Source organism: Stegodyphus dumicola, chromosome 9 (genome assembly GCF_044657685.1).
Source record: "Stegodyphus dumicola isolate Sdum_Otavi_A_Nest chromosome 9, ASM4465768v1".
Taxonomy (NCBI): domain Eukaryota; kingdom Metazoa; phylum Arthropoda; class Arachnida; order Araneae; family Eresidae; genus Stegodyphus; species Stegodyphus dumicola.
The window spans coordinates 171,258,182-171,285,822 of record NC_140776.1 but is presented as its reverse complement, the minus strand read 5'-3'; the positions used below and the strand labels follow the sequence as shown (position 1 = coordinate 171,285,822).

The window sequence follows — 27,641 nt, the reverse complement described above, 5'->3', positions numbered from 1 at the left end:
ACCCTTTGCACTGCCTCGAGACGTCAAATTATTCGACCAAGATCATATATTGACTCAATGAATGTCTTATAAATATTTTGAAATCAATATTTGTGGCCGAAGATGAAAATTTACGATAATATATTCGAAAACAAAGATCGTGATTTTTCTGTCAAACGTTACCGTTTGCAGTTAACGAATAAGGAAACAGTAGGAGTGAACTACCTTTTACACAGGTAAGAGCTCTTGTGCTTTTGAGGCTGTCGGGACGAACATTTCCATAAATCGTTATTCCTTAGAAACTGTCAAGAATTATATACTGTTAATCAATTACGGCAAAACATGCAAGGCTATCTACCTAATAGGTGCCATACTTTCTTGAAGAATTTTGTAAGGAAGACGCTTGTGTACTTTCGATCATATATTCTTATTTGGCCTACACAAAGGAAAAGAAAACACAATGATTTGCATTTATTGATTATTTTAAAGGGATTATAATCCCAGTACTTGTACACCTAGGATAAGTGCTGTAAAAATTCTAGGGGATTTTCTACAGATATATAAAAGTTAAAATGTCGTATGTTATAAAAATATGTCGAACAAGTAAAAGATGGATGGCAGGAAAAAATTATGTATACTTTAAGATTATTTAATATCTCAGTGATGTCTCAGTTATTTTATTTTGTTATTTTATTTTTGATTTAATTTCACTTGCTTCATCTTATATCTTTGAAATTATTGAATTGTGTTGTTCATTTTTAGCTTAATATGACATATTTTATGATGAAAATATTATAATTTAACTCAAGATACAAAACATGGTTTATCTGTAAAAAGCAGCATAATGCGTATTTTTTATACTTTTCTTTTTATTTTCTCCTTTTATATTACCGTATTCTCCCACAACATGTTTCTTAAGGAAAGCGAAATGTAATAAATGCTTTATTAAGAATAAATCAAACCTTGCAAACCAAGGGAATTTATCTTAATTTCTTAAAATAGTTTAGTTTTACGAGACTTGTTGTATTTACTTTTAATAACAATCTCTTGAAATGATTTAAACTAATTATTATTTTCACCTGGCATAAAATATTACTTTATTGAACTATTCCCCAGTGAAGCAACCTAAGGTTTTCATTTCTCTTTCCAGCATACAGTTTGGTTGTTATTTTTAAATCAAATTAGCCCGAAAGATGCAATAAAATCGTATTTCTTTATTTACTGATGAACATGTTTTTACACTCCTTTGTTTGTTTTCCCCCTTTAACTTACGAAGAATTTCATATTAAATCAAAGGAAAAAATAATACTTGGAAATTTAAATAGAAGAAATTTTAGAAAACTAATTTTCTTGCACTGTTTGTTAAGAAGATTAAATATCGCTAGAAAATGTGATATGAAAATATAAATGTAATAGATGCACTTTCTATATAAGTACCATGTTTTATTCTTTCCTATCCTATACAATGGGTATATAATGTAAAATCTCATATATATTTAATATGATATATAATGCATGATGCTCACATATATCTAATATGATTATAATGCATAATAATGATAAATATTTAATATGATATGTAACATATAATGATCATATCTATTTAATTTCTGGGTAATAAGATTATTTCAAAAGAGTCTACCTAAAATTTACAGGGAAAAAGTAAAATGAGACAAAGTTGATACAAACATTCTGACACATTGTAAATAAATAGCCATTTTAAATTAGATATTCCTGTGATATTTATAAATTACTTTTTTTAAATTTGTTATCAGTAACTATATATTTTTGCTTGGACAGGGATGTTTGATTATTCGCTAGATTTTTCAACTTGACATTTTATAGTATAACTTTAACGATGTTTTAAAAGATAGGATTAGAGTAAATGTAGTAAAGTAGGATTAAAGTAAATGTAGTAAAGTAGGATTAGAGTAAATGGAGTAAAAGATAGGAATAGAGTATTTAACTTGGAATAGTAATAAATAATGGTGAACTACTCATTTGATGAGCAGAAAAAAATGGTTTAACTTGTCTTTCGAAAAATCTCTTCAGGAGTAAAAATATACATGGTACACGAAATGCCTCAGAAGTGGGAAACACGTAAAATACATTTGATACACAAATCAGCATTAAACGTATTTACGCTATATAAAATAAATGACTATTTATTGAAACACATGTGTATAGGTATATCTATAAACACATTAAGAGCCACTTTTCCTCTGAAGATAAGCGTTTATTCTTATTTTAGGTATAGATAAATCATTCAAGACTCGATTTAAACTGATAATTCTAGTTTAAAAATTCTTGAATATGTTGATAGTGGTTGTTAAGGTTTAAAAGTTCTCTTAGCCTTTTCATTGAACTCAGATGATTTAGATTCCAATGCTTTTGCCATTTCAGTGTATATTTTGTCGTTAAACATAGTTGAAAATTCATCTTCTTAGTTTGACGTTAGAAGGAACAGCTCGTCTATTTGGCCACATGTGGGCATTTACAATCGGCACAATTAGAATGGTTATAGCCTTAGACCAATTTTTAGAGTCATGGCCTTCATCGCACAGAACGCAACGAGGAGGAGAGTGATTTTCGAAAATTTTCTTTTGATAAATATTTATTGTATGCATCTACTAACGTTTTACAATAGAGGTGTGTGCTTAAGGGTTATTATTGTTTGTGAATGGTTTGCCTGTAAAAGAATGCTTCATAGAATCATAGAATAAAATTTCATAGCATCACTTTTTTACGGCATAAAAGAGGTAATCTAAGTTCCTTAAAATTGCATATTTTTTCTATAACTTTCAAATTTAAGTTTCTATATACGATTTGCTTTAATTTAAATGAACTTTTATGACTAATATGAGCTTCTAAACTGAGACTGTGGTATTTCTCTTTCCCGAAATAAATTAAGATACGCAACATTTCACGAAATAATAGACAGTACTTAATATGAGCTCTTGTTAAGAAAGAGTTTTATGTACTGACCTAAATGTTAGGTACATTATTCAGAGTTTGAAAACTGCAAGAGATGGGTGGGGTTTCCAGAATTACAGAGATGTTAAGCTGTCCTCGAATTAAAGCTGACGCTCACAATCAGGCAGGTCAATAACATAAGATTAGTGACAAAAAATATGTAGCCATGAATGTAGAAATTAATGTAATTAAGAGTTGATTGCTAAACATTTTTATAAAATTGTAGAAGAACTTACCGTAGAGCCAGGCAATAGCCATACTTTCAACAACAGCCACGCAAACCACAGCTGTTCCTCCTCCATACTTGTCCATCATCTCTAAAACGTATTGTCCACCCTGAAAAGAAAAATTTAAAAATCCAAAGGAAATAATTAAATGTGATATAAATTTTAATCATAGAATTTTAATAAACATTATTATATGTCTCAGAATTTGTAGCTCAAAATATTTCTCGTTAAACGTTAACTCATTTTACTGAATATATCTAGCTTTATCTTTAAAAAAATTTACAATGCAAATGAGCATAGTGATATGACCATATTATTTAATTGTCTTTGATAAAAGTTATAATTAAACCGATACTCTTTTAACTATTAGGTTGTCCGGAAAATAATGCAGGTTTTTAACCTATATCTTTAAAGTATTATAACTCAAAGACAATTTTATTAATCAAAATAAGCACCAGCCGAATCAATGCATTTTTGCCAGGCTAATTATAAGTTTATTTATGCCGGTAGAACAGAATTCTGGAGTTCTGGACGCGATAAAGTTGTCAAAGGCTTTTTTGACCTCGTCTTGGTTTCTGAAGCTTTTGTTCTGTGGAATTTTATACAGATGTTCGAAAAAATGGTAATCGGTCGGCGAGAAGTCAGGCAAATATGGGGGAAGAGGGAGAGTCTCGTATCCCAATTCAATTTTCTGTAGGGTCAGTTGCACGACATGCGGCCGTCATGGAGAAGAACTGGCCGCTTTCTGTTGACCAACGTCGAACACATGCGCTCCAACCTTTCGTGAATTTGATGACAGTATGTATCTGCTGTAATCGTTTCGCCCAGATTTAGGAAGCTGTGGTGGATGGGACCGGCCGCAGATCCCCAAGCAGTCACCGTAATTTTTTTTTGGTGAAAATTTAGCTTTGGAAAGTGTTGTAGTGTCTGATCGCGGTCCAACCACTGAGCCGAATGTCGCCAGTTTTTAGATAGAATCCGCTTTTCATCTTACGTAACAATTCGATCAAGAAAAGGATCCTTTTTGTTGCGGAGAAGAAGATCAGATGACACTTCAAAACGGCGATTTTTTTTGATTTTCGCTCGATTCGTGAGGCACCCACTTATCGAACTTTTTTACTTTCCTATACGATTCCAAGTGATCAGAAATCGCTGTTTTGCTTACGCCAAGCTCCTCCGCAAGCTCTCGAACAGTTGTGCACGGGTTTGTTTCAACTTAAATCTTCAAATCATCGTCATCAACAGCCCAAGAGCGTCCACGACACTCTTGATCTTCCAGGTAAAATTCTCCCCGACGAAACTTTTGGTACCACCGCCTTGAACTACACTGGTGTGCAAAAATTAAGGACGAGACGGTTTTTTCAATATAACTTTGTACGAAAGCTTTCCAAATCAACACATTTAACACCGTAAGATCCCCAAATACGTAAGGACATGATTAATGTAAGCAACACTTACTAAAAGAGAAATCAGAGGGATAAAAAGAAGCTTTATTGAAAAAGTAGCATGGAGCGCAATGCGACTTAAGGCCGAAACATCCCTGTGATGGGTGTCCAGCAAGAACATCCGGTCTTTCATAGGGGATATGATCTCCCCTGACTGCTAGGCAGGTTTCACAGCGTCTGCCCATGCTGAGAATGAGGGTGTCAATGAGTTGTTGAGGCATTGCTGCCCATTCGTCTTGCAGCGCCAATCGAAGCTCCGGAATCGTTACTGGTGGTAAGGTACGAGCTGCCAAGCGTCTGCCTAGAAAATCCCATAAATGCTCGATGGGATTGAGATCCGGATATCGTGCCGGCCAATCCATTCGTTCAATATCCTCACTCTCTAAGAGCTGTTCGGCAGCTACTGTGCGATGACATGGTGCATTGTCGTCCATGAAAACGAACTGCGGACCCATAGCGCCTCTAAAAAGACGCACATATGGAAGAAGAATCTCATTACAATAACGGGTCCCGTTGACTGAACCTGCGTCGAAGATGTGAAGTCTGTACGACTACCAAGCATGATGCCTCCCCAAACGAGAACACCGCCACCTCCATACCTGTCCCTTTCAATGATGTTCGAGAGATGATTGCGGCTTCCCCGCTCTCTCCAGATGAGTATGCGATGAGAATCGCTACTCAGACTGAATCTGCTCTCATCTGTAAAGAGTACTCGTCCCCATTCATTGTTTCTCCAATTCCGGTGTTCCCGGTACCACAGAGAACGCCTTCTCCGATGGGCAGGCGTTAGAGGTACACATCGTACAGGGCGTCGTGCAAATAGACCACCACCGTGCAGTCTTCTGGCCACGGTAAATCGTGATATCGGTCGTCCAGTCGCCTGTGTCGTGTGTCTAGCGATTTCTCCCGCTGTCTGCCGCCTGTTTCTTCTGGCCTGTAAGGCAATATACGGGTCATCTGCGGGTGTGTTTCCTCGTGGACGACCACTACTAAACCCCCGGATAGCTGTTCCTGTAGTTTGAAATTGTCTCCAAAGTCGTGAAACGATGCTGTGAGCAATTCCGAACTCTGCAGCCACACTTGTCACACTGCGGCCTTCCTCCAACTTCCCAATGATTCGACCTCGGGTAAAAGCATCCAGATGTCGTCTAACAGATTGATTATTCGCCATTTCTCGCTGAGGCAGCAACTCGGTGTGATTTTAACTGCTATACGGCGGGCAATCTCTTTGCCAGAAATACTGATCTTACACCGACAACATGCTTTATACTACTCAGACACTCCCCCATTACGTCTACCTGCATATCTGCGCTTGTGCTACCGTACATCACCTTACTTAATTTCCTGATTGGTCTTTCTGTCCGCTCTGCCTCTTCGTTCAGCTTGTAAGGATCTTAAGTTTTACTAACGTTTATTTTATTTTAAATCTTTACTATCACTTCTTATTTTCTACTTCCGGCCAGAATTATAAGCGTGAAGGAGTTTATGCAAAGTTGTCTGGCGAACGCCAAGTATTTAAGTGTGGCCTTTTTGCCAAGCAGGAGAGAGGAAGCCGTGAGTTCGAAGCAGGCTGCTTACCTTAGAAGTTACGCAGTTGCTACTTTGCCTTCCAGGCCAGAGGTTTTAATCCTCTTGATAAATTAAACGTATTGTAGTGTTCACAGTCTCTGTGCTACATACGCTTTCTGTTATTATAAGGCCAATCTTATTCTAAAGTTAAATTAGAGTTTAGTTTTATTTTGATATCTTTTAAGTTAGACCCCGAGTGGAGGGTCATTGTATTCCGAAGTACGGAAGTCATTGTATATAAAGAAAAAAATAAAGGGTTTTGTATACCCTTCGTCTGTATCCTGTCCACTTACTACAATTAGTGAACATAGCTTTAGTAAGCTCTCTGTTCTAGTCAGGTCATTGTATGTTTCCGAAGAAAGTTAGAAGAAACATGGAACCTGATAGTGGCGCCCGACGAAGAATAACCATGGCCGAGTTTCAAGAAGAACCTGTGCTGCCTGCAGAAACAGCTCAGAATCCAGAAATGCCAGCTGCCGCCCTGGAAGGATTTGGGTATATTGTCCAGACCATGCGCGCTTCGATAAAACCAGAAGCAACGTTTAATGGAAACTCACAGGTAACCAGTTTTTTGGAAAAATTGGATGACCACTTCATGCTCTACCCCGTGCACGAGTTTCAAAAAGTTACCTTAGCTACCAGCGCTTTGAGGGGCCAAGCGCTTAACTGGTTCAAATGTATCGGCAGAAGTCTCTTGGGTCAAGCAGGAAGTCCCACCTATACCTACGAAAATTTCAAGACTGCCCTACTAAAAGCCTTCCCTGTTGTAAGGGATCGTGCGAAATTAGAAACAGAACTTTTCAGTATATATCAACAAAGAATGGAAAACCTCTCCAGGTTTATTTTAAGAAAAATTCACGTTTTCAAGCTCTTGTATGGAAACCGTCCGGATCCTGAAATAATTCAAGTGATTTTGCCGAGGTTACTACCCCAAGTGCAAGACTTTATTGAATTGAGAAATCCGACTACACTGGAAAAATTATTTGAGCTAGCAATCCAGTTTGAAAGTAGAAGAACGGCGGACGTCGAAAGAAGACGCCAATATCAACAGCGAAACCAATTTGGTACGCCAAGACTACAGCAAACTCAAGCACATGGCTACGGAGAAAAAGCGAATCAGTGGGCAAGGAAACCCGAGCATTCAAAAACAGCCGGCGAACGTCGACAGTTCAATAGCAACCCAGGAAAAAAGTCTCAAGGCCAGTGGAGAAAGAAGGAAAGCACCGAAAGAAAAAATAATTTAAACTAAAACGGATTTCTGCTGACGAGAGGGTGCGGAAATCCGAAGGCCACGAAAACCCCTCTTCCTACAAGTTAAATACAGTAATGGTGAAAAATTTAACTCTTCCGAAGATTGAAGTCTTGGTAAATAATATCCCGGCCACCGCACTCCTGGATACCGGCGCGCAGTGTTCCTGTGTGGCAGAAGTCTTTTTTAGAAAGTATTTTCGCAAATACCGCATATATAATGCGGATAATACAACAGTATTAGCGGCGCAAGGAGAACAATGTAAGTGCGTAGGTAAAGTACCTTTGTACATCCGTATCAAGGACGAACAAGTAAAGGTGATGTTTTTTATAGTAAAGAATTTGCAAGCACACTTAATACTAGGAATAGACTTTCTTTCAGACGCACAAGCTACACTGGATTTTAATGAAGCGTCTCTTAAGCTGACGATGAAGCCAGTGCGTGTAGAAAAGGTTGAACCGCCAAGGGTAAATCTCGACCACCTGCCTAATGACGAGCAAGATAGAATCCGACAAGTGGTAAGTGAATTTGCTTCCTTATTTAGTGATATTCCAGGATTTACCCAGGTTACTAACCATAGTATTGACACCGGAGATGCATTGCCGGTTCGTCAAAAACCATACCGGTATGATAAGAATAAGGAAAAAATTATAGAATGGCATATTACCGATATGCTACGTAAAAAGATCGTAACGCCTATCTCAAGTAGTTATGCTAGTCCGGTGGTTTTATGTAAGAAAAATAATGATTATCCTTTGGAGCATCCAAAAAGGTGGAGATTCGCTATTGATTACCGTAAATTAAATTCCATAACGAAATATCCGGTATATCCGTTACCGATTATAGAAGAAATTTTAAGGAACATAAAATCAACCAAATTTATGACAACTTTAGACTTAACGAATGGTTATTTTCAAATAGGGATCAGGCCTGAGGACGTGCCTAAGACTGCTTTTATAACCAAGTCTGGCACTTATGCATTTTTGCGAATGCCGTTTGGCCTTTCAGGCGCCCCAGCAACATTTCAGCGATGCATGGACATTGTGTTAAGACCTGTTCTCGGAAAGTCCACATTTATCTATTTAGACGATATCATTATTACTAGTGATAATCTAGACCAACATGTACAGGATTTAAGACAGGTGTTTTCTTTATTAAATGAGGCCGGTCTAAAAGTTAATGTCGAAAAATGCAAATTTGCAGCCCCTGAATTAAAATATTTAGGTTACAAAATATCGCAAAAAGGGATCGAGACAGATGAATCAAAAATAATCGCTGTACAAAAGTATCCGACTCCAAACACGGCAAAGAAGCTCTCTTCTTTTCTAGGACTTTGTTCATATTATAGGTCCTTTATAAAAGATTTTGCGGCTATCGCTGAGCCATTGTTAAAATTAAAAAGGAAAAAGGCAAGATTCTCGTGGACGGCCGAAGCCAATAGTGCTTTCGAAAAATTAAAACAAGCATTAACGCAAGCCCCTGTGTTGAAATTTCCTGAAAAGGATGAAAATTTAGAAATTTCAGCGGATGCTTCGGATTATGCGGTAGGAGCGGTACTTTCGCAAAATCAGCAGCCAGTAGCATTTTTTAGCCGAACTTTAAATCAAACACAAAGAAACTATTCCGCGACCGAGAGAGAGGCACTTGCAGTTCTGTTAGCAGTGCAAAAGTTCCGAGTCTATTTTGGAAAGGCGCCGATAACAGTATATTCTGATCATGCGGCGGTAACTAGATTGTACTCTGGAAAAAATTTATCCCCAAGGTTAATAAGATGGGCACTCAAGCTGCAAGAATATAATCTGGTAATCAAGCATACCCCCGGAAAGGAAAATATCGTAGCAGATGCCCTGTCACGAATTAAATTAGACGAACAGGGTAATACCGTAAAAGTTGCAATGCTGACAGCGTGTACAATAAATTCCCGAGAAACTGTAATAACCGAACTGGGTAAGGATCCTGAGTTTGGAAGTATTTATGAGTATTTGAAGGATCCTGAAAATTTTAGCCACCAAGATATTGTGGCGATAAGAAATAGGGCGGCCCATTACGAACTAATAGATGGTCTATTATTTTATACAAAAACTACGAATTCCAACAACGAATTTCGACCTGTTATCCCAGCTAGTCTTAGATTAAATATCCTGCAAGAGCTCCATGACAGCCCTTTAGCTTCTCATGCTGGTATTCGAAAAACTACTCAACGCGTACGCGAGGCAGTCTACTTTCCTGAACTGCAAAAGTTAACAAGGGCGTATGTCCAGTCCTGCCCAACATGTCAAGCCGTTAATTATATTAATTTCCGCCCGGCCGGGTTTCTAAATAGTATTAAATCCGAATTTCCAAATGAAATAATCGGTATCGATTTATTGGGCCCTTTCCCAAAAAGTCAGTTAAACAAAAGTCGCTATCTCCTTGTTATAGTTGATCATTTTAGTAAATGGACCGAAATTGTTCCCTTAAAACGAGCCTCCGCGAAATTAGTTACCGATTCTATTTTAAATAAATATATTTTAAAATACGGGGCGCCCCTAAAAGTTATATCGGATAATGGTCCTCAATTTGTAAGTAATATATTTGAAGACATGTGCCAAAAACTGGGCATACGTCATTTAAAAATGGTCCCGTATCGGCCGCAATCAAATATAGCGGAACGGGTCAACAGAAATATAGTGAAAATTATCCGTAGTTATGTTAAAAATTTTCATAAAAGCTGGGATAACTATGTCAATGAATTTGCTTTCGCCCTTAGGACCGCAAAACATGATACAACGGGCAAAACTCCTGCTGAGTTATTTCTAGGCAGAAAGATTATAACACCGTTAGATAAATTATTTTATGTGCAACAAAGAGCCCCAGAATTTAAAATGGGTGATATAGAAAAACTAATTAAGGAAGCAAAGAAGAATACGGAAGTAGCACAAAGAAAACAGAAGCTCTATTATGATTTGAAACGACGGGGAGTAACTTATAAAGTAGGGGATGAAGTACTAAAAATTAAGCATTCACTTTCTTCAGCACCAGAAGATAAAACTGCCAAATTTTTCCCACGCTTTGAAGGACCATATGTTATAGAAAAAATAACTCACGCTGTTGTAGTATTAAAGGCAAGAAATGGCGAAACCTGTTCCGCAAACATTGACCAGATAAAACCATTCTATGACCGTAATAAAATGCAAATCTTTTCAGATCTTTTGCAGGATCCGGTACGGCAGACACCGCAGGTACAAGTTCCAGAGGTGGGAAAACGACAAGTACAAGGGCAAGCCAATGAGAGACAGAAGCAAGTGAAAAGAAAATTGCCCCGCGGAAAAATTGAAGGTACAAAGAAAAAGAAGCCGTTCCACCGTCCAAAAAACAGAGTTCACGAACACCCCCAGAATGAAGAAGGGAGAAGGACGACGTATGTGGAAAAGACCGGGAGAAAGGACGGCAACTATAACCCGGCTGTGAAACGGAAGATTGACTCATCCGACAGAACTCTCCGCAGCAAAAGTCGCCGAACTGCGGAAGGGCCATCAGCGGCGGAGGAAAAAGTACAAGAAAAATTTGAACGGCCAACAACGAGGTCCAAGCAGGATCACGACAGAAGTTTCCCGGTTCCACCAAGACCAGCTGCCTTCAAGCGGCCAAGACCACAAGCAGAGGACAGAAGGAAGATGTTCAAGGGTGGCCGTAGTGGTGAAAAACGGAAGCTTCCAGAGGAAAGCACTGAAGGGCGAGCCCGTACAAGAAGGAGGATCAACCAAGCAACGGTCTGCAGCACCTTTAAAGACTGGGCCCAGAAAAGGATGTCTGAATATTACAAAGATAAGTAAAATTTTGTGTTACTTTACAAACTTAAGTTAATCTTTCATTCTTACTGCAAGTGGCAGATTTGAAGAAGTTTTACCTCATGCGAGGTCTACCTTTATCGCCAAAAGGGCGAGAAATGAGTTGTGACCGATTTTCTTATTATGTTTTTCAACTACTCGCGCGTAAAACTAAAGTTGATGTATAATAGCGTTGTATAAAGACTTAAATTGTATAAATTTTATTTAAAACATTCTAACAAGAAAGAAGTTTTAGTCTGAAAGACTTTTTGAAATGTAGTATTATTTCAATGTAGAAAGAATTGGCACTTGCTTTGAAAAGAATAGAAGTTAACAATGTACTACTAATGTATGTTTTCAAATGTGTAAAATTAACGGCATCTTCATATGTTCTTGTAGACATGTGAACTGTTATTTTGAATGTTTAGAAATACCGTGATATGGTAAAAGTGAAAGTAATGTTAAAAAATTTTGTTATTCGTGTGACTGTAAAGATTAAATCATGCTGAATATGTGTTAAAGGTTGAATGATGTAGTTAGGCTCTCTGACGCTACACTTTAGAGTTAGCCACTTTCAGAATAGTACCTCAGGGTCTAGAGTTGAAATTAGGGTGTGTTAAGAGGTCTCGTATGTTGAATTTTAACACGTTAGTGTTTTGATTGTAGGAGGAAGTGTTGAACACATAGACAGAAACACATTCGTGTTTGGTGTTTTTACAACACATGTCAGAGAGCACGGGGAGAGATAATTAAAATAGTCATGAATGAAATAAGAATGTTAAGAAAAGTATATTCTATATGTTATTTACAATGTCATTCTGTAACATTTCATTAAACTAGTTTTCCTTCCAGATCTCTGGAAGGAACCAGAATTGAATAAAGCTCCTGTTTTGATGCAGTACAGATGAAAAAGAAAAAAGATTGTTGTATATTCCGGGAGCTGCTATTGTAACAAATTTCTTTCTTTTAAAATTTTCTAGTTTCTAGCTAAGTTATGTTTGTAAAAGTTTGGCCTCGCGTTAGTTTCTAGAGCTAAAAGTTTTCAACAAGGTCGTTTTAGACCTCAGTTTCAAACTAATTAACTCTGGCGGGAAGTATGTAAGGATCTTAAGTTTTACTAACGTTTATTTTATTTTAAATCTTTACTATCACTTCTTATTTTCTACTTCCGGCCAGAATTATAAGCGTGAAGGAGTTTATGCAAAGTTGTCTGGCGAACGCCAAGTATTTAAGTGTGGCCTTTTTGCCAAGCAGGAGAGAGGAAGCCGTGAGTTCGAAGCAGGCTGCTTACCTTAGAAGTTACGCAGTTGCTACTTTGCCTTCCAGGCCAGAGGTTTTAATCCTCTTGATAAATTAAACGTATTGTAGTGTTCACAGTCTCTGTGCTACATACGCTTTCTGTTATTATAAGGCCAATCTTATTCTAAAGTTAAATTAGAGTTTAGTTTTATTTTGATATCTTTTAAGTTAGACCCCGAGTGGAGGGTCATTGTATTCCGAAGTACGGAAGTCATTGTATATAAAGAAAAAAATAAAGGGTTTTGTATACCCTTCGTCTGTATCCTGTCCACTTACTACAATTAGTGAACATAGCTTTAGTAAGCTCTCTGTTCTAGTCAGGTCATTGTATGTTTCCGAAGAAAGTTAGAAGAAACATGGAACCTGATAAGCTGATATGCTAATTTTTCGACTTCGTCCTTAATTTTTGCACACCAGTGTATAGATTCAATAACACGTTTCTCGCCCCGTACTTTGTTGGCATTTCGAGGCGTTTGTGATGCTTGTGCTAGCTTATACTCATAAAAGTAAACTTGCAGAAGATCCCGTTTTGACATTTAAACAAAAACGCCTAGTAAATATTCAATGAAATAATTTTTGGAACAAAATGATTATTATACAAATATAGAGCGAAAATAGAGCTTCAAAATGATATATAAACCAATGTAATTCAAAATATTTTTGTTTCTAAAAATATACAGGAAAGATAAGCAATTTCAAAACCCTGCATTATTTTCCGGACAACCCGATAACAATCTGTTCGTATACAACATTCTTGTTGCATGCACGCGATTAAATACTTTAAATATTCTTATGACTCGCAACATAAATTCCATGCTTTAGTATACTGTGATAAAAAAGTAATGATAATGATTCGTTTAAAATATGTACATGCAAGAAATTGCTTGCAAAGGTTTTCAGAAATTGTTACGCCTTTCATCAACAATTTGCAATAATCTGCATTAATTCATTTAATCATTTGTTAATAAATTCTTTTGCACTATATAAAGAATTTTTGCTTTGGCTATTTCAGATAATAGCAAATGTAATTTTGCAAAGAAATTTCATTAAATTTAGTTTCGAATAAAATTTTTAGTAAAAGACATTTGAAATGCTGAATTACAAAGAAATTATTCATTTGAAATGCTGAAAAAGAATCCAAAGATAATATTGCATCAAAAGTAAGAGTTTTTGAGTGGCACACGAAGTTTAAGGAAGGCATAGAATGCGACAAAGGTGAGCTATGATATAGTAGACGATTCACTTCAAGTAAGCGTCATTCACTGAGCAAGACATCGAAGAAATCAGGGATTTGGTACTTTAGATGTTAGTTTATCATTTTTAAACAAGTCCCTATACCATTTCGCTTCTGCTGAACAGTTTTTGAAAAATCATCTGGGCATGCTGCCTTTCGTTTCTCGAATTATTTAAAAAATTTTGATTTTCCGTATAAGTAACAGTGCATTTTACTGATACAGGAGATATTTTCTTAAAGGAAGTCTTTCTTACCACGCGTTACGATTAGTGACAAAACATGAATGTAAGATTTTGTTACAGAAAAAGCTCAACGATCAAGTGATGAGTGCTGAAAAGATGAAGCAAAGCTGGAACCATGATGTCAAAGCCTGTCAAAAATCAAGTTAGTGAAGATTCCTTTCTTCTCTTATCATGGTGTTGTTAATTATGTTATTTCTGTCAAATTGTTGAATTGTTAGAACACTATTAAAGGATTCTGTGACGTTGTGTGACGCAATTTATATATACATAAAAAAACAAGCGTAATTGTACCGCTAAACTCACAAATATTGCATCACGAAAACATTTGTGTACAATGCTCTTGTCATGAATTTTTGGTTGAAAATGGTGTAAATACGTCTCCGTAACCTCTGCATCACTGGATATAGCATCGCGTGACTATTTGATTTCCACAGTTAAAAATACCATTTGAAAGTTTGTTGCGACTTAAATTTAAAATGCATCTGGAAATGCGAAAACTATACAAGAAATATGGCGACACAGTGAAAAAAATTCAATGGACTGGTCAAAGTCGATAAGAAAGAGCTAGATTCAATGCAGATTCGAATTTAAAGTAAAAATGGAACTCTAAAATAGAAATGAAGTATAGGGTGCGGAAGCGTTTATAGCAAAATATTAAAAACACACTATAAGGCAGTAGCTGTAATTTATTTATTACCTTTTATGTCATTTAATAGTTAAATGTATGCCATTTACTAATGTGTAAGTCATTGTCCATTGCGTGGATTACTTTCTGAATATGATGCCTGTCAAATGATGCCCCCTCTGCACAACACATTCATCTAGGCGGCGTTGGAAGCTTGCCATAACTCGGCGTAACGTATTTATTTCCTGGGACACTGCTGACGGCAGTTCTGATGCGATCCTTCAACTCAGGAATGGTGGCACAACGTGTTCGGAAAACTTCTTGCTTCAGGTGGCCCCAAAGGAAAAGGTCTGCACATGAAAGATCAGGTGAGCGAGGCGGCCAGGAAATGTCACCAAAACGGGAAATTGCTCCACCTGGAAATGTCTGTCGCAATGGTCCGTCCAACTGGAACTTTCCGATGACGTCCCAAGTTGAAATGTTGCCGAAATAGACGCTGGGTAGTAATAACAGAGTACTTATTCTTGAAATAATATTTGACAGAAAAGGCACGATGCTGTGCACTCCACCGATCCATATCACTATCACACTCGAAATGGCAGCTCATTAGTACACGGATGCGGCGCGAGCTGGCGTGCATTCATGCAGTATGTCATTGTACTATGCAAGACAAATTACGCTATGAACGCTGTCGCATCCTGTACTTTGTAAAAATTGTAATTGATTATGACTATAATTATAAAATTGATACATGCAGGAAGTCAATGATACCAGAAAATTCAAGTAAAAGAGCATGTTTTAAGAACTACCGAGATAACTATGTTATAGGTCGCCAATTTGCGAAAATAAAACTTCATTTTAAAAAGATATTTCGTAGCCACCGCTTTGAATCTGTTAATATAAAAGAAGAAAATTTGCTGCGAGACCAGAAAGTTACGTCAAATTACATGAACAACTTATGCGTGGGCTAGTTTTTTAAAGGATGTCTTACTTTCAGCATGTGTGGCACCGCAGCTGCTAAAGCAGAAGAGTAGGAGGACATTCAGCATATCAAAACTAAGCAGAGATAATAGTGGTGCATATACGGACGTTTTGCACAAATGAGTTTAAGTGTTATGTAAGTCACAATGAAATAATTGCGAGTGCAATGGACGTTTTGCCCAGCCTGCACATGATCAACAAGAATTATTTTCCGGCAAAATTCTACCTATGAATGCTAGTTTTGCAGGTTTCATACAGATTTTCAAAACGGGTAGAACTTTTCTATAAAGACAACTTCGGTTTATATTTGAATTTTGCCTAATTTTAAATTTCATATTGGCTTGTCTATCTTAAAATTAAGATCTTGTAGAAATATTTACCTTCGTAACACAAGGTAGACCTAGAAGGAAGCATACGATACCCAACAAGATGCAGAACTTGGATTTGTGGTTGCGAAGGCGTGGATATTCATCGCAGAAGCTTGTAAGTACGTTCTCCATCAAAGCAAACTATAATAAATGCAATACGTAAAACAGAGTTCCAGAAAAAAAAGGCCATTCATCTGTAACAAATATCGTTTCTATAACCTGCGGGAATATTTAAATACGTGTTGCGCGCAAGGGCAGAAATACGTATAACTGTAAGAGAAGTGGTTTAGTAGCACATTTTCTGATTTTGCTAGGTGAAGTAGTTAAAATTCTTTGGCTTAAAAAAAGTTTTCTGTGAACAGTACAAAAGCTGTAAGAAACACCTTTTAATACCTTTTTAAAAAATGTTTGGTACTTTTCCGTTTAGCCTGCGCGGTAAAATCGCCAGTAATGGTACAACTGGCGCCAAACGGAATATCCTCGCTGGTAACGTTTTACGCCTCATTTTCAAAAGAAATCGCAGCAAATCCTAATCAGATTGATTGTTTCTTTCAATACTGGCATACAATTACATAGGAATTTTTACCAGATAGTTCAATTTTAACCCCTAAGGCCATTCGTGGGAGTTAAGCCAATAGGATGTAATCACACCGCTCACCCGAAGGCGAAAATATAGAAAAGGCAAAGTCAAGGGTTAAATTCATCAATTCTAATGGAGAATGCGCTAGCGAAGTAAAGCACTGCGGTTTTACATAATTTCTGAGTGAGCTATTCGTACGAATTGAAATAATTCTTGCATTTACACTTGCATTCCGAATTAAGATTTAACTTGAAATTAATGCATATAATAACTGACAGAATTAGGTTTCTGTAGCATAGTTTACGAGAGCTGAGATCACTTGGGGTCACGTGATATGAAGCGGCGAATCAGGATGATGAACCATGAAAGCATAGTACATTCTTTAATTAATGTCATTTTACAAATTTATTGTCTTTATTTCTGTCTTTTTTACAAAATTTTAAACGATATTAAAATGTTTATGCCTTCAAAATAGAAATTCCTTAGAACTAACGTATGTTAACATTTTTTATGTGTGTACTGTGTGTTGTCGCCAATAAAGTCTGTTTGGCGAGATTTGCGCCGGCGAAACGGAAAAATACCAAATTTTTGTTCATATAAATAATAAACTAATGAGATCTTGGTCACCGTGGGCTTTCATCAGCAATGAATTCTGATGATTCAGAAAGACAGATTTATTAGAAAAGACAGATTTCTAGCTGTAAAATTGGTATTACCGATAAACATTAATTAAACTGTAAAATTGGTATACCGGTGATTTAAAACAGGAAAAAAAAATGAGAAGGCTTCATTATTAAGGACTAATTTTACGATTAGACAATCCTTAATTATAATAAAAATAAATACTTAATATAATAAAGGAATTATTATCCAAAGTGATTTGAAAGAAAAAACATTATTCATATATTTAAAATCATAATTTATTAACTTTCGAAAACCATGTTAATCTGTCGAAGATTTGTGTGTGTGGGGGGAAGTATTTAAATAAATAACTTTTGGTGTGGGAAAATTAAAATTGACTTCTATAACTTTCATTTCGGACTTAAAGGTGAGATTATATACTTTTTATTTTATTGCTGCAACGTTTCTAATTAATATATCCTTTTTTAAATCAAAGATACAGAAGGATTTTGGTACTAAACAAAAAATATTAATATGCAAACTCACATTTCTTTTCTTCCATATCAGAAATTTTTTTCAGTTGAAGGATCGGAAATTGCATACGATACCCAATTCTAAAGTATTAACTTTATTATTTTCGCAAAATCCACTGCAAGATACATTTTTGGATATTGGAAACTTACGGATTTTTTTTATTTTATTTAAAACGAGTAATATACAATTCCTGCTAGGGAAAATTGTGTAGATTTTAGCAGAAGCCATACTTTAAGTTATAGGAATTATGCATATATAAAAATTTTAATAAGATTTTTATGTATATATAAAATTTTAATCGCAAAAAGAACTTGAGAATTCATCCTGCACATACAGTTTCAAAAAATTAATTAGTAAATATAATAAGATAAAAATAATTATAACTAAACAGACAAAAGAAATTGAGGAAAACGAAAAATGGCGAAATGAACTTTCAATAACAGAACAAAAGAAGTGGAAGTTCTACTTCATTTGTTCTTTTATGAAAAGTTTATTTTGCCATTTTTTTACTGGCACTCCAGGTTTGAATTTGATTTTTACAATTTTTATAATTTTAATAAATGCAAAATAATTTTTGTTACTTTATACGTTTCTGCGAGATTTTTTTGTCTGATTAGTTATAATTGTTTTAAAATTATATTTTACGAATTTAGTTATTGCTGATCTCATCTCTTTTTAATTATTTACTTTACCTACACAGACATATATATACATATACATATATAATAAAAAAACAATTTAAAAACATATTATAATCATGCTTAGTATTTTCACCCATAAAGCTGCTGAAATATTATCAGTAAAGACATAAAGTAAAACATTTAGAACCAATTTTTCACTAAGGCCAAAAATTGAAATTCATATGCTATGAATTTCATAAAATCCTATAAATCTAAAAAAGAATATAATAAATGTTAAACTAAAACACTTCAAACAAGTAAACCTAATTCTAAAAGAGAATGAAATTTAAAGAACAAAGAATATAAAAGAAGAGGAATTCAATCAACTTCAGTGCCACTTCGTCAGGAGGAGAAACACTACTTTTATATTCTTTAAATTTCATTGATTTTTTAATACAGTTAAAATAATTAAAAAAATAATTTTTACAATTAGAGATTCTACTCGAAACCAAGCAATTTAGCCGGTGCGCAAGAAGACAAAATTTCAGTGCAGAAAATTGGCGTTTAACTTTTGGTCATACTAGGCAAAAAGACACTGAAGTATGTGTACCAACTCAAGTAATTCACCGTTCTAACTAAGAATTTCAAATGTAAACAAATGGCAGCTTCTATTCAAATACTATAATAAAGCATAGCACCTTTTATGCTTTTAAATCGTTGATAATTCTACAATTACTGTATACAGATTAACTAAAAACATAAAAGCCTTAACCTGAACATAAGAACAAAATAATTCAATCCCTTTTAAAGTAAAAAAATGTACAATTTACCAACATATAAGAATAAAACAACTAAGCTCATGATGCAGGGTAATAAAGTGGGTATATATACATATATATATAATTTATTGTTAGAAAAGATTTTTTAAAAGTTTTTTTTATATATCATCTTCAAAAAATAAAAATGTAATTAATTAGATGAATTATAGGAATAAATCTTAGCCAGTATTTTTAGTATAAGCTGTTGTACTTAAAATACTGACTCAAATTTATTCTACTTCTAGAGGATATGTAAAAAGACTTTTCTAGTTATAAATAATTGATTTATTACTTGGCAGCTTTAGCGAAGGATAATTCGGCGTTTTAAATTACTTGCCGCCGATTACAAGCAAAATGGGAGGTGCACAACTAGATGTTATAGCAATCATATATACAATATTTCAAAGCTCTCAGGTTACTCGTTTTAGAGGTATGAGAGATACGAGAGTATGTACGTATGTATAGACGTCATGAAAACATTTCTTCTGATTCCATTTTAAAACTATTTTACTCTCCTTTTTCGAAAAAAAAAATCCTTATTTTGTCCGTTTGTACACATGTGTAGTACACATCGTTTAAACGGATTCGAGAGCGGTCAAAATGGATATTTTCGCCGACAAATGATCCCCGAAATATTTCCTTTACTTCGAAAAAGGAAGTAAAAAGGAATAAGGATGATTTCACATGATTTTAATTTTTGACACAAGACACAAACAGAGGAAAAACATGAATTTTTAAATTTCTTACATTTAGGAGGAAAAGAGGAAAGAAATACAAATTTGAAAAAGTGCTTTTTAAGCTTCTTCTCACAGACTTAAGTTACATGTTTTTGGAAGCTGCATGCAAATATCGCTGAGAACCGCTGATTCATTAAATTTTCGAAAACAAATCGCTAAAGTCACATTTCACATCATAAAGACACAAACGTCAATGCATGAAACAGAGTTTCAGATTCTTTAAGATGAGCAAATATTTGAAATTTTTTCACCTTGCGCAATTCAGTTTTTATACATGTTAAAATCGACAGGTTCGAAATTTTTTTTATTCAAGAAAAGGAGTTTAACAGACACACGTATATTATGTAAAAATTGCGCAATCTCTTTAAAAAGATTTATCGAAACATAAACAGTGATTTCGTAAAATAGTATTTACAGCAGGAAATTTCTCTGTAGACAGCACAAGTAAAAATTTAAATTTCATACATTTTTTTTTTAACTTAAACATGTCAAGTAACCAAAAGCTTATCGAAGTCTGAAAAACTACTTGATTTAATTCATTTGTTAAAATTGAATCAAGACTCACGACGAACTCTTCAAAATGCATTTAGTCATACAATCTTTTTATACTTCCATTATACACTCATGTCCATAAATTAAGGATAATTCGGAGTCACGCCGAAATCGACCTCTAAAATAAATATATCACCTGTAAAATCACTACACACATCTTCAAGAATCATATGCAAATTTCAGGAAGTAACCAGATGACACCGATGGTACGTCACAATGACGAGTGTCCAAGAGAGTGATATATAAGGAATACAGGCAAAGAAGTAAAATTGTTCGCAGGCGCTTTATAAGCATTTCAGTGCAATAACCGAATAGTTATGACACAAAGGACGCATTTGGATGATTTTTTACGTGGTAGAATTATCGGCCGTCTGGAATGTGGGCGTACCCAACTGGAAGTATCAGACGAACTTGGAATTGCCCAGAGTGTAATCTCCAGGATTTGGCAACGATTCCAAGATGATGGTAATGTGAGTAGACGTTACAGCACAGGTCGCCCCAGAGTTACAACGCCGAATGAGGACCGGTATTTGGCAATTACTGCCAAAAGAAACAGGCGGAGCACAGCCTCAGATCTGTCTCGTCAGCTCTCTTCAGCCACTGGTACTACAATTTCAAGGCAGACCGCGTGCAGACGCTTAGGGAAGATTGGTCTACATGCTCGTAGACCTGTCAGATGCGTTCCACTTACTGCAACTCAGTGTCGCCTGCGGTTAGCCTGGAGTAGAGAGCATGCATTGTGGACACCGCAACAGTGGGCTTGTGTGATGTTTTCCGAAGAGTCTAGTTTTAGCTTGCAGCTGATTCTCACCGGACTTTCATATGGAGAGCTCCAGGTACCCGTTACAACCAAGAAAACATCATTGAACGACACCGTTACGCTGGTGCAGGAGTGCTCGTTTGGGATGGAATTATTCTGGGTTCGAGAACTGACCTGCATGTTCAAATTGGAACCATGACAAGCCAAATTTATCGGGACGTCATTCTGGAACAACATGTACGTTTGTTTCGGGTCGCCATGGGCGCACAATTTGTGTTTATGAATGACAACGCCCGTCCATGCAAATATCGTGAGCGAATGCCTTGAATCGGAGGATATCACCCGTATGGACTGGCCAGCATTCTCACAGGACTTGAATCCAGTAGAACACGTGTGGAACATGCTTGGCCGACGAGTTACAGCCCATCAACCTCCTCCTACATGTCTACCGGAACTTCGGAGAGCATTGCGTTTTGAGTGGTGTAGTATCCCCCAAGATCAGATCGATAATTTGATACTCAGCATGCCTAGGCGTTGTGCAGACTGTATTGCATCGTCTGGGAGACATACAATGTATTAACAATCATACCAACCATGTAATATTGGTTTTTTGTAAATAGGTTTTTTTTTTGTAATTTGCTGCAGGGAGACAAAATTGCTAATTGTTTAATAATTTCAAACATATAGCATCTTTTTTTGCTCTTTACCTTTTGTTTAATAAATAAGCTTTACAAATAAGTCAAATTTGGTTTGCTTCTACCTCTTCATTTGCTTGATTTTGCATTATCCTTAATTTATGGACATGAGTGTATTATAAGGTATTTTCTCCCTCTCTTCTGTATGCCTTTGTGGTGTAACGGTAGCACACTCGCCGAGTATTCGAGAGCTTGGGGTTTGCTACTTTTTCCTCTAGTGCTTGAAAATAACCTAATGACAGTACAACATGTAATAATTATGTTAGTAATAAACGCTGCTATGGCTCTCAGAAAGCGTTTCCATTCGGAATAAAAAGTATTTAATATTCTACATATTAAACAATATAAAATATATGCAAAATATGCTGGTTATGTATTATTAATTTCATTAAAACTTCTATTAGCTTTAGATAAATACACGACTGGAAACCAGGGAAATGAAGTCATTACCTTATACAAACTTGACTCACTATATAAACAGAAAATTGATATCTTACACAGAAGTGGCATGGAAAATTAAAATTAAGTCTGGAAACTGATTTGAAATTTATTATATGTGAAACGGTAAACTATGTATTAATTTTATGTAAGTGGAATGTAATAGTAAACGTAAATAGGACTGAATTAAAAGGTAGAGTGATTCGCTTAAAGTTAGATAGTATTAAAATAAATTTAGACGATATGCAAACATTATAAATAATTTCAGACTGTTACATTTAAGCTGCGAATATTTTCTAAACAGCGAGGGAGATAATATTATCGACAAATTTAAGCCGTTGAAATATTTCAAAATAACTTCATCGGACTTGACTGCAAATAAATGTTTTACCGATGCTTCACAAATATTGAAAGGATTTAGCAAATATTTATTAAATGCCTCATTGCTATTGAACGTGATATTAGTTACATGTTAGCATTTAAAATTAAGCAAATATTTCTGTAACCGTGATACACAATACACAGCATTATTTATAATTCCTTTCGCAAGCATTTACATTTTTTAGCTATCAAGGGAAACGATTACCAGGTAGTACGATGCGTACTTCACCCTTTTTAATAATCCTTTATTTTAATCACAGAGCCACTTTGGTACCGGCAGATGGATAGCCGATTCACTAGGACAGTCTGCCTGTAATGCAAACTCCTAGGGCTGTCTTTAGTGAAGGACAACACAGTCATGTGTTTAGTCGCCCTTTAAAAGGGGGAGTATATAAGTTATTTTTCCTGCGTTCTTAGCATGCTTTCGCAGTGCAGTGGTCAGCAAGCTCGACGCGAAATCGAGAGGTCCGTGTTTCGAGTCCCGGCGAGGACACTACTCATTTTTCATCTCTCCTGCTTCGAAACAACCTAATGTCTCTACAAACAGCCAGATGAAATGAAGGCAGTCTGATACCACACTTAACGCACTAGTGCAACTGTCAGAGTTTTAATTGGGTTTTTGTCGATATAGTACATAATTTTATTTATTTTATGAATTTACAAATGGTAAACTAATTTAATTAATTATTTTTATATTATTTACAATTTATTTATCATTTAATATTGCAATGTTTCTAACTACTTTGTCTATGCGTAACTTAGTAGTATTAAGTTTCCTTACCTTAGGCCAGTATTTAGCTTAGTATCTGTCTTATTTATTGAGCTCTGTGGGGACTTATCGCTAAGTGTGCCAATGGTATAGACCAGAGAAAAAGTTTATTATCTAAAAACTCACCCTTCATCATCTTGAACTAAGAAAACAGATGGCCCCTTTCTCGGGCTTACAGGAAAGCCTCCACTTGGGCTTTAAATCTAGATAAGAAAATAAGAAACTAATCTAATGCTAAACTAAACTGAACTTAGCCAAAGCAGTACAAAATTATCTAACGTAGTTGGCTCTTAATTAATTTAACCGGCGAATATCAGCAGGCTCGTACAGTACGGCCGAGCGTAGTTAGCTTTAAACAACGAAGCAGTTCTTACGGCAGGACTCCTAAGCTCTTCTGCTGAAGAAAGCGAAACCTTCCTTTAAATACTTTTTCGTCCTCAGTTACAGGGAATAGGAAAGGAGAATAGAAACTAAAGCATATTTAAAAATTAAAATAACTGTTAGAAACATAAAGAGAAGAAGTTAAGGGATTTCTTGAATCCTTTAAGTCGAAGAGTTAAGGGATTACTTGTAAATATTAATTAATTATTAATTAATTTTGTAAATATGTGTATTTTATCAATACTGGATTCTTTCCTTTTACTAATGAAGGGCCAACTCTTTTCAAAAGTCTCAATTATAGCTCGAATTGAGTGAAGATTTTTACATAATTTTTCTAAGTTTCCTTACCTTTGGCCAGTATTTAGTTAAAGTTTTGATTAAACTTTAACTAAACTTTAGTTTTAAACAATGCAGTCTAGTACAAAACGTTTTTTTTACAATAATTCTGTAATATTTCAATTTGTAATTTTCAAATTCAAATTCAAATTTAATTGATTTAGTTAATTTAATTCAATTAAAATGTTTATTCGAACTTTTAATTTTAATTTTACTAAAATGTTTTCAAAAACATTTTTTCAAAATTTTTACATCTTTAGTAGTTTGCATCATCTATTTTCACAAACAGTAGCCGTTCACAATTTTTACTATTTTATACATTTTAACAATGCCTCAAAGTTAGCAACATTTTGGCACACAAAACAAGCATTTTACATTATTAAAGTTTACAACATAGGTTTTTACAATAGCTCTCACAGATAGCAGATTTATACTCAACTTTACATTGTTTTAGCGCCCTCTATTTATACAGTTAGTAGTAACAAACTACTCTACTTCACCTAGTTTAGCAAATGCTAGACTAACTCAGGAATTCAAATATGTAGTACTAAGTAAGTTAAATTAAAACTTTCTACGAGTATTTACTAGCCTTTTTATTATTATAATTTTTATAGTTTGATAGATTGTATATAGTTTAGTTTAGGTTTGCATACATAATTCATGTCGGAGAAGTTTTCTGTAGGCAAGAATTTCTAAATTACTTTGGTTTTCTAAAAAAATTTGGTTTTTTTACTCTTAATTGATATTTAACTAATTTTAATTCTAGTCATTTACTTGCTAATTTTTCAAAATTCCACTAGTTTAAATTTCTTTTTAGTAATTCACAACATTTGGTTTTACTTTGGGTTTTGAATTTTACTTTTACTTTTACCTTTGCCTGTATGGATGATGAAACACGAATTGAGTAATTGAAGTGTTAGGCTTGGAGACAACTTCCCCTTGATAAGTATGTCTCCTGCCCGCTCAACGATTATTCACTTATGCAATTTAATTTTTTGGAATAATATATTTTTTCATAGTTTTAGATACGTGCACTTAATTTACATATGCCGTTAGAATTTAAATGATATTTTAAATTAGTTCGCAGCAATAATAAATTTTACTTTTATTTTTATTTTTGCAACTAAAATTTCTTAGTTAAATTTTAATTTTATATTAGAATTTAATAGAGAATATTTGTTAAATTCATATATATATATATATGTATTGACAGATTATGAGAGTTATTTAATATAAAGTGTATTTAGGAGGCATACGAAAGCTTGGTTTATTTAATTATGGCAAACTACTCTATTTACTTAAGAAGAGGGATGCTTTTGTGAAGAATTATATAAAGGGAATTGTCTCATGTCCATGTTGTATACGGGAAAATTGGGACCACGAGAAAGAATACACTTAATTAATTTGACTGAAAGCTTTCTGTAGTTCTTTGATTTATGTTTAAGGAAATTTTCACAGGTACTTCTAACGAAATTTTATGCATTATGAATAATGATCTTTCTAGAAAGAAATGGTAGAAAATAATACTGACAGATCTTCGGTGAAAGATGATCGCATTATTTCTTACTGGAAGAATCAGATAAAAGATATTCTATAGAGAATTACCTCACTATCCAATCCGAGTATGAAGAGCATGAAGAAGAAAAGAACAGACCACAGCTGGGGAATGGGAAGTCGACTTAATGCTTCAGGATATGCCATGAATGCTAATCCAGGACCTGAAACGAATTCCAATACATATCATCAGCAGTTTCGCAATGCCCTTTTCAATATTTCTTAAACACAAAAATGCAAAATAAGAAGTGAAGGCTAAATTTTAATATCGTATTGATTGTGGAATGCTGTAAAAACTTCCTTATCTCTAATAATGATTTGGTTCTTTCATAACAACCATACTTGTTGTCGCATTTATTTTCGGAAATTTTGTAAAATCTCTCTTTTACTTTCTCTCTTTGATAGGTTTCAGCTTTTTACTGTAAATTCAGAAACTTGTAGACCAATCTCCTATTAGTCGGTTTGTTTACGGCATAGCACTCGAGAGGTATCTGCCTAAAGGTAGGGCAGCCTTTGTGGAGGACTTTCTAAGGCAAACTAGCTCATATACACGTCACACAAGGGGGAAATCAAGAAAACGCCCGTGCAGCTAACTCGTTCTCCAGGAGTTGAACGCCAGACCCAACTACCAGTGTTCAGTGACTCCACCGCTCGGCCGCTGGTGGGATTGTTAGCCACTTGTTCAGTTAAGTACGATGTATGATTTTATATTAAATTATAATTTTATTCCTTTTTTATTTATATTAGTTCGCGTGGTACTTAAATTACTAACTCATGTTAGTGTTTCATATTTCGCATATTGATACAATATTAACAAGTGTAGGTATTAATTCAGAAGTTAAACAACAAAAAATCAGCGTTATATTTTCAAAATAACGCTGATTCTTGTTGTTTGACTTCTGAATTAGTATTTATTCGGCGTGTTATTGTGTCTTAAATGTAGGTATGTAAAATGTGAAATGAAGAAGGACTATGAAGATTATTAAACTAACCAAAGGGAAATATATGTATCACTAATACATATTTTAGAGGAATTAACTAATAACTAAAGCTTTACAGAAGCCTGTACGATGATGCAATAACACAAATTGATAATCAATTCTATTTCAGTAAACAGGTACTTTACACTGGACTGTATATGTAAAGAGGAGTGTCAGTTTGTTTGTGGGCAATTCATACAAATCTTCATTCTGAGTTTTATTTATACAAATCTTCAGTTTTATTCTGAGCCGCCCAGACGGTATAGTGGTTAAGGTCGCCGAACTGCGATACCGATGAGCCCGGGTTCGAATCCCGGAGAAGGCATGGATGTAGTTGTCTGTCTTTTCATAGGAGGCAAAGGTGGCCCACCTATTAGTAGCCTACATAATAAAGAGGTCACAACATCTGACCTTAGGCGGGGCCGATGCCGAACAGAGGCAAATGCCCGCCATTGAAAAAAAAAATTTGAAAGGTTTCAGATTTTAAATTACATCCAAAGGAGAATTTTGTTAACTTTTTGTGTATTATCTTTATTTATTAAATATCATGTTCTTTGCACTTAAACCATGAAATTCAGTTCAACAGCAATGTCGCAAAATGTTTTTAAATGAGCCTATCTTTAAAATTTCCGATACACAGTTCCGCGCGTTGGATATAAAAATATATTCTCCCCTGTAAAGTGTTGCTTTTGCTCGCTTTTAAATCGTTGAGTTTGTTAAGGGGACTCATACACCTTAAAACTCATAAGATGTTCGAATAGGTGACTGTTGCAACAATTGAGATAACTTACTTATTTTAAAAGCAATTACTACCAACTTTTTATAGCTGACTACATAATATAGCTTCTTTCTGAAATAGTGATCAGAAAGTTTGTGTTGCCACAG

General features: G+C 35.0%; 1 protein-coding gene across 2 annotated transcripts in view; it reads right to left on the bottom strand.

Moving 5' to 3' along the window:
- The window catches only part of LOC118203274 (sodium-dependent proline transporter-like), a 186,595-nt gene that overhangs the window by 47,769 nt on the left and 111,185 nt on the right, over positions 1–27,641 (bottom strand). For both annotated transcript variants that reach the window (XM_085824340.1, XM_085824341.1), the window contains exons 10-12: positions 25,828–25,940; positions 16,013–16,141; positions 3,189–3,288 (exon numbers count right to left, since the gene is read on the bottom strand). In XM_085824340.1, the coding sequence (XP_085680466.1) occupies positions 3,189–3,288; positions 16,013–16,141; positions 25,828–25,940 (342 nt within the window). The remainder of the gene's footprint in view (positions 1–3,188; positions 3,289–16,012; positions 16,142–25,827; positions 25,941–27,641) is intronic.